The following is an 8,279-nucleotide window of genomic DNA, read 5'->3' as shown; positions in this document are numbered from 1 at the left end:
TTACAACCATTTCGAATAGTGCATTATGCTTTCGTTTTTGTCGACGTACCAACATGGGTATTTCGTGTGTTCCATCCACTAATGTTGAATGAAGACCGCGAAACATAAATCTTTGGCATTTTCTTTCTACCCGGAATGTATTTGGACTTCTGACAAGACATAAAAGCATTGCTGCGTGCTCGCTACGCTCAATATAGGGATAATGTTCTTTCTTTAAGTTTCATTTTATATTTCCTTCATCTTGAAGAATCCTAATTGAATTCTACGCTAGTATTGTGACTAATGGAAATCCATTGAATTCCTCGCTGACAAAGAAATGGAAAAGTGAGTTTTCTCTTTCAGCAAAGAAAAAATTGAGGCAACTGTTTCAATTCTCCTTGGAGAAACTCCAGCCACATTCAGGCCTAGAAGATTTGCTCATGTCTACTGATGAACAGGAACTAGAACTTCTGACAGGACTTAGTGGATTCATTGTCAACATATGTGGGCCCCGACGGGGATGTGCCTTAGTTTTGAAAGATGAGAAAGGTAGGTCAACTGCATACAAGCACGGCTGTAATTGTAGGATATCTATTATTTATTTATCAGTTTGAAATCTTACGACGTTAAGTTTGTCGACTTCAACTAGACATATTCGTCCTAGAATTTGATTCGACTTGATTTGAAAACATTTTCAGGTCGCTGCTTTGATATTTCTATTGACCTGTTCAGGAAAATCAGGTACCACAGCTCTCATTGATATCCAACTCCTCGGAAACGTTGTCTTACTTTTTCCTTTATTCCAAGAGGGTTTCAACCTCAAATTTTAGAGAGTCATTGCATGAGTATGGCCTGTTCAGGAAAATCAGGTACCACAGCTCTCATTGATATCCAACTCCTCGGAAACGTTGTCTTACTTTTTCCTTTATTCCAAGAGGGCTTCAACCTCAAATTTTAGAGAGTCATTGCATGAGTATGATAAGACCATTAACTTGTCATGGTTACTTTCAATCATAATAACCTCAAAGTTTGTATTCAAATAAGATAAAATAGAAGCGATCCAGAAACTGTCAACATCAAGAGAATTTCAAATGTTTTGGAATATTTTTACTAGAAGGGAGGGGAAGGAGATTTCAAAACTTGCAGACAACTTTATCTTCCTCAGAGAACAATTTTCACCACAGCAGAAGGTTTGGAAATTTTCGAAAAAGTTTGCCTTTTTTGCTTCAATGTTTCTCAAAGAGGGAGAAGCTTTTTTAGAAGATAATGAAACAAAACAAGATGAACCGAATCTTTTTCAAAAGAGTCTCTAGTTTTCTCTACCACAAGAGCGAAAACTTTTGAGAAAGCAACTTTTTTGTTACCGAATACGTTTTCCTTTCATGTAAACACTCTGAACACAATACCAAAGTTTTCTCGCAATATCACATGGTAAACATCATGATATTGTTTTCCTGTCAAAAGTAAACACTTGAAAATATATACATTTCCAGCGTAACGTACTTGATAATACTGGATATCAAAGAATAATGTTTTATTCCAGCTAGAAAGGTCATAATATATGCGTAAATATATGTACATTTGCTTCAGTGTGTGTTTAGAATAACTATCTCGTAAAATATGATTTACATTTGTATAGTTACCTGTGTATGTTTTCACTAGCTTTTGTCTATTTTCTACTAGCCGTTGGCTATTCTATGCATCTGAAAGATTGTAAGGAATGGAAGTATGAATATGTATCTCCCTCATGTTGCTGTCTTTCAGAAATTCAATTCACTGGATATCAAAGAATAATGTTTTATTCCAGCTAGAAAGGTCATAATATGTGCGTAAATATATGTACATTTGCTTCAGTGTGTGTTTAGAATAATTATCTTGTAAACTATGATTTACATTTGCATAGTTACCTGTGTATGTTTTCACTAGCTTTTGTCTATTTTCTACTACTTAGCCGTTGGCTACTGGATATCAAAGAATAATGTTTTATTCCAGCTAGAAAGGTCATAATATGTGCGTAAATATATGTACATTTGCTTCAGTGTGTGTTTCGAATAATTATCTCGTAAAATATGATTTACATTTGTATAGGTACCTGTGTATGTTTTCACTAGCTTTTGTCTATTTTCTACTAGCCGTTGGCCATTCTATGCATCTGAAAGATTGTAAGGAATGGAAGTATGAATATGTATCTAATGGAAGTATGAATATGTATCTCCCTCATGTTGCTGTCTTTCAGAAATTCAATTTATACCTACAAGGTGGTCTTCACGATTAAATTTTATATCGTCCCAACTTTTACGAACATAGGTTCCCCTATTTTTAAATCACCGTCGACAAGAAATCTTTTGAAATGAGAAATTCAATTTATACCTACAAGGTGGTCTTCACGATTAAATTTTATATCGTCCCAACTTTTACGAACATAGGTTCCCCTATTTTGAAATCACCGTCGAAAAGAAATCTTTTGAAATGAGTTGTTCCAATAGATTGAATAGAAGATTCCTGATTTGTAAGGATTCAAAGTTCCAATACAAAAGATAATAAAACATCAAAGTTCCAATAAAACATCAGGATACATTACCCCTGAGATTCCCCAAGACGCTCCCTACTCCTGGCTTCGTGACGCTTCTCTTTTTATGCATTTTAAACATTCATCTACGATTGGGGAAGCTTTGAAGTTTTCTGATTAAGCTATTGAACGCCAAGATCTTCTGTGTTAGCTGTGTCGACACATTATAGTTGACGCAGTTATGTTGTCAAGGCAGTCAACTTTTTCAGTCAACGTCGATCGACGGCATAAACTTGTGACACGCATTCGTGTTTATCACAGTTAGAATTTCATTTTGGCATGAACTCTCCTGTCTCCTCTAATTGAAGTATGAGAAGCAAGAATGACCCCTAGCCATTATTTTTGTTCCAATATGCGGGGATGAAGGGACTTTTCAATCCATCTCAGCAGGATAATCAAAGTGCATTCTAATCTACAAGTGCGTCCTCATTGGGCTCGGTCATGAGTTATTTCTTTCCTGGATTCAGAATCTACTCCCATCTCCTGGACGTAACTTTGTACTTCATATTTCTTGTTCTTGATATTGACAACTATGTTTGGACACAGCTTTAGATTGAAGGGAAATGACTTTCCAGAATTAAATGACATTTTTTTCGACTTCTTCCCAGTTTTTCACTGTATGGAATGAATGAAAAGTATTGTACCCAATAATTATTCTTCTTTAAAAATAAAAGTCTCTAACTTTTTTCTTCCCCCAATTTAACTAGCATTCCAAGGTAGTATCTATTGTAGAAATGTCAAAAGCCCAGAAGGTAGGTAATTTTTTCTTCTTACAACCATTTCGAATAGTGCATTATGCTTTCGTTTTTGTCGACGTACCAACATGGGTATTTCGTGTGTTCCATCCACTAATGTTGAATGAAGACCGCGAAACATAAATCTTTGGCATTTTCTTTCTACCCGGAATGTATTTGGACTTAGACAAGACATAAAAGCATTGCTGCGTGCTCGCTACGCTCAATATAGGGATAATGTTCTTTAGAGCCTCAGTTCGCTAATGAACAAAAATCTAGGTAACAAAGTGGGTAAGTACGTTTAATTGACGGTGGAGGTAGGGTGGATACTCTTGCCTCTATTGTACTTGTGCTTTACAGGCGGATTTTATTTTCTTCTATAAAACTATGCAGGTAGAATACTCACGGGATAAAATGAGACCAGATTATGTTGACGTCGCAGCGTTGTTAGATAAAGACAGACAGCTGTTTGGATAGGATTGAGAGAGGAAAAACTTGCATCTGAAGCTCTGAACATTTTACGTATATTATGGTAGATATATTTCTATGGTAATAAGGTAACCCCTGAACAATAGGTACCTAAATAAATGTTAAGTGAAGACCTTCCTCAAAAACATTGAACTGTAAAAGGACGAACGGAAATTTTACTACTTAGGTACCTTTATATCGTTTGGATATTGTATCGGACCAGATTTTGATAGACAGTATAGGTTCAGATTTGTACAGCTTTGATACTTTCTAAAAGGCAGAGCCTGAAGAAAGAGGAGTGTGGTGCCTAGTTCAAATGGAAAACTCAAATTTGAAAGATGAAAGGAAATCTACCTACCTAGGTAAATTTTCAAAATTAAGAGAGAAAGAGAGAGAGAGAGAGAGAGAGAGGGAGAGGGAGAGAGGGAGAGAAATAAAGGAAGGGAGAAAGTAAGGGACAGTGCAGAGAGAAAGGACAAAAGAGGGAACAAAAATGGCAAGTCACCAAAGTAATTGACCTAAAGCTTCATAAAACCAATAACTTCCAGCAAGAGAACCAATAAAATTAAAATAGAGGAAAAGCGTCAGAACGAAAAGGTAATTCAATAAAATATATGGAAATCTTTGTTGTGTGATGCCAGGAAAATGGCAAAAGCATTTCTATACTTGCTAATCAGTGATCTCAAAACTAAGGGGGAAAAGGGGAAAGTTCTACCCTGGGAACATAACCTATGTGGCTGAACCCGTTCTGAAAGGTAAACCAAACTCTTGTAGTTTTCCCCAATCTATTGTAAGTGGTGAAACGATTGGAAATGCTCATTTTATGGGAGTTCAGTATTGGAAGGGTTTCTTGACTTTTTCTAGAAAGGTTCTTGACTTTTTCTAGAACTAGAAAGGTACAAACAAAGCGAGTTGTTCTATTGCGTGGCTGAACCCGTTCTGAAAGGTAAACCAAACTCTTGTAGTTTTCCCCAATCTATTGTAAGTGGTGAAACGATTGGAAATGCTCATTCTATGGGAGTTCAGTATTGGAAGGGTTTCTTGACTTTTTATAGAAAGTTTCTTGACTTTTTCTAGAACTAGAAAGGTACAAACAAAGCGAGTTGTTCTATTGAATTAAGAACTCTAACCTTTTCAATGTAATCAAATACGTGTGCCATTATACGTAAATCGTAGACAAATAAATGTAACCTTTTTAATGTAACTCGATACAAATGGCATTACAATATCAGATTTGTGAATCGCTGAAAAAGAAATGGAAAAGTGAGTTTTCTCTTTCAGCAAAGAAAAAATTGAGGCAACTGTTTCAATTCTCCTTGGAGAAACTCCGGCCACATTCAGGCCTAGAAGATTTGCTCATGTCTACTGATGAACAAGAACTAGAACTTCTGACAGGACTTGGTGGATTCATTGTCAACATATGTGGGCCCCGACGGGGATGTGCCTTAGTTTTGAAAGATGAGAAAGGTAGGTCAACTGCATACTGGATACCTGTTATTTATTTATCAGTTTGAAATCTTACGACGTTAAATTTGTCAACTTCAACTAGAGATATTCGTCCTAGAATTTGATTCGACTTGATTTGAAAACATTTTCAGGTCGTCAAATGATAGAGAAGATCATACAGCTACTGGAACGCATGCATGAGGTATTCCTCGAAGTTAAATCCCAAGAATACCTCAAGGCAATTTTCCTCATGATCCTCTACAACGTGTCCTTGAACCCAGCTGGATTCCAAATGCTCAAACAGAACAAAACCTTCATCGAGGCGCTATGTCGAGATTTCCTCTCCATAATGTGCAACCAGACAAGGCTGGTGGAGTTACGAATTATTCATTCCTTACTCTGCTATAACGATTGCAATACGTACAAAATAATCAAAAGCATTGTGTCTGAGGAAGATTTGAAGAAATATGCCGAAGAAGACAAAAGTGAAGAAGTTGAAGCTCTGGTCAAGTCAGTTCTGGCCTGCTACAAGAATCTGAGTGACTTCTTTGATTATGAAGAGGTAGGTTGGGGTTGTTTGGGGGTTAGACGAAAGGTTACATCGGGTCAAAGGTTACAAAGTACACAACCTTTTGTTTACTAGTAGACTTTGCTTTGGCCATACGTATAAATATCTAAACTTTTCGAGTTTGTCTTTCCAGATACTGTCAGTTCTGGCCTGCTACAAGAATCTGAGTGACTTCTTTGATTATGAAGAGGTAGGTTGGGGTTGTTTGGGGGTTAGACGAAAGGTTAGATTGGGTCAAAGGTTATAAAGTACACAACCTTTTGTTTACTAGTAGACTTTGGCCATAGGTATAAATATCTAAACTTTTCGAGTTTGTCTTTCCAGATACTAGAACTTCCTACACCCGATGTCATCCAGGAAGCTAACCCATCAGATGACGAACTAGACTTGGACATAGATGAATCATACATAGCCAAGCTGATGGCTGAATCCGGACGTCTCATACGCACTTTGGACACCACTGACAATCCCAACCCACTTCTTTCATTGATGTCCAATTCCTCGGAAACGTTGAATGAAACTTTCTACGATATTTCCTGTGTGGGTCAGGATTTGACGTGATCTCGTTATAAAACAGGTGGTCGAACAACAGGTGGATTTCTTTTGAAACTCCACGTGAATACAAAATTATACTTGTAATAATTATTAGAGAGGAAGTTTATTTATATTGTGAATCTGAATGTATTTATGAATACAGGGTGTCCAAAAATAAACGAGACATTCAAATATCTCGAAAGTAAATGAAGATATGGATTTCTTTTGAAACTCCACGTGAATACAAAATTATACTTGTAATAATTATTAGAGAGGAAGTTTATTTATATTGTGAATCTGAATGCATTTATGAATACAGGGTGTCCAAAAATAAACGAGACATTCAAATATCTCGAAAGTAAATGAAGATAGAAAATTCGTGTTTTCTCTGATTGTCCTAACTTTTGGAGGGACATTTAATGGTGACCTCTGGAATTTTACCGGGTGTCTCCTTCAAGGTCATTTCAAGGTCAACTTTGATTTTTTTAAATAGAACCCTACATTTTTGAGGTTAGAAATGAAATCAGCATTAAAAAGCAAGCTCATTTCGTCTAAAACTTTTTTGATCCGATTTGAATCTTCGGATTCGTGTTTTCTCTGATTGTCCTAACTTTTGGAGGGACATTTAATGGTGACCTCTGGAATTTTACCGGGTGTCTCCTTCAAGGTCATTTTAAGGTCAACTTTGATTTTTTAAATAGAACCCTACATTTTTGAGGTCAGAAATGAAATCAGCATTAAAAAGCAAGCTCATTTCGTCTAAAACTTTTTTGATCCGATTTGAATCTTCGGAGATAAACGCGAAAAACCGTTGACTTTGAGCGCCATTGTTCGGTCTCATGGTACGATTTTGACAGAGCAACACTTGTTTTGACATGGAATCTTACGAATAATCAACTTGAAAAAGTCATTCTTATGATCATTAATGGTTTTTCTTTTTTCACTCATTTTACTGATGTTCATTGTTCCCCCTATTAATCTGAATGTAAACCTCGATTCTTCTTTCTAAAAAAAAACCATTAATGATAAGAATGACTTCTTTAAGTTGATTATTCTTAAGATGACAATGGTAAGTGACTATACATATAATTATAATCTCAAATTCATTTACAGAACTACCAGCCTGTCTGTAAAGTGAAGATCTTGTTCGATGAAATCCAAAATCCTGTCATTTCATTTCCATCTCTTCTTCCTTATTGTGTCTCAAATTGTCAAACGAGTTACGGATTTATATTTCTTCTGTCAGATTTTCTCGACAAAGCTTGCAAGATATTTCAGGATTTGTCAGAGCTATTATGACGAAATATTTTGGAAGTTTGTCTTTTTGGTTTGTGTGACTTGAAAGTTAATATGCTAGATCTAGATTCTAGAAAGGTAGGTATATAGGTAAAGGTTGTTCAATTGTTCAACTGCAGAATTCAGATAAAGCACACTCTAGGTAGGTATTTGAGTAGGAATAGTGTGGGTGTTGTTTTCAGGGTAGGTGGGGTACCTATACCCATAAAAAAACACACACATTTTTTTTTTTTAATATACCTACCATCAAACAACTCCATGACCTTGTTTGAACATTGAAAGCTCCACTGCTTGAATGTGTTGAGCTTTCACATTATAATCCCTGTCCGCCTCAAGGGTTTTGGCTGCGTATCCACCTACATCATTTTATCATTTTTTTCCGAGCCTCAGTTCGCTAATGAACAAAAATCTAGGTAACAAAGTGGGTAAGTACGTTTAATTGACGGTGGAGGTAGGGTGGATACTCTTGTCGCTATTGTACTTGTGCTTTACAGGCGGATTTTATTTTCTTCTATAAAACTATGCAGGTAGAATACTCACGGGATGAAATGAGACCAGAGTATGTTGACGTTGCAGCGTTGTTAGATAAAGACAGACAGCTGTTTGGATAGGATTGAGAGAGGAAAAACTTGCATCAGATAGGTTCAACTCTTGTCGCTATTGTACTTGTGCTTTACAGGCGGAT

The 8,279-nt window shown here is 36.3% G+C and overlaps 1 protein-coding gene across 1 annotated transcript; it reads left to right on the top strand.

Annotated features, from left to right (window-relative positions):
* The first annotated feature begins 419 nt into the window (after window positions 1–419).
* On the top strand, window positions 420–6,460 carry LOC103512676. The gene is made up of 5 exons (XM_026825992.1): window positions 420–528; window positions 4,637–4,696; window positions 5,032–5,217; window positions 5,349–5,758; window positions 6,089–6,460. Exons 1-5 carry the CDS (start codon window positions 420–422, stop codon window positions 6,323–6,325), a joined length of 1,002 nt encoding a protein of 333 aa, XP_026681793.1. The 3' UTR covers window positions 6,326–6,460.
* Window positions 6,461–8,279: the final 1,819 nt, after the last annotated feature.

The sequence above is a fragment of the Diaphorina citri genome, unplaced genomic scaffold, assembly GCF_000475195.1.
Source record: "Diaphorina citri unplaced genomic scaffold, Diaci psyllid genome assembly version 1.1 scaffold37, whole genome shotgun sequence".
Classification (NCBI taxonomy): Eukaryota; Metazoa; Arthropoda; class Insecta; order Hemiptera; family Psyllidae; genus Diaphorina; species Diaphorina citri.
This window is presented reverse-complemented; position numbering and strand designations above follow the sequence as displayed.

What these genes read in the sequence shown, in the direction of transcription:
- LOC103512676 (XM_026825992.1), top strand. Translation starts at nt 420, where the DNA reads ATGTCTACTGATGAACAGGAACTAGAACTTCTGACAGGACTTAGTGGA. An exon ending in AGTTTTGAAAGATGAGAAAG is followed by an intron (nt 5,218 to 5,348) that starts GTAGGTCAACTG and finishes AAACATTTTCAG; the next exon opens with GTCGTCAAATGATAGAGAAG. An exon ending in ACTTCTTTGATTATGAAGAG is followed by an intron (nt 5,759 to 6,088) that starts GTAGGTTGGGGT and finishes TTGTCTTTCCAG; the next exon opens with ATACTAGAACTTCCTACACC.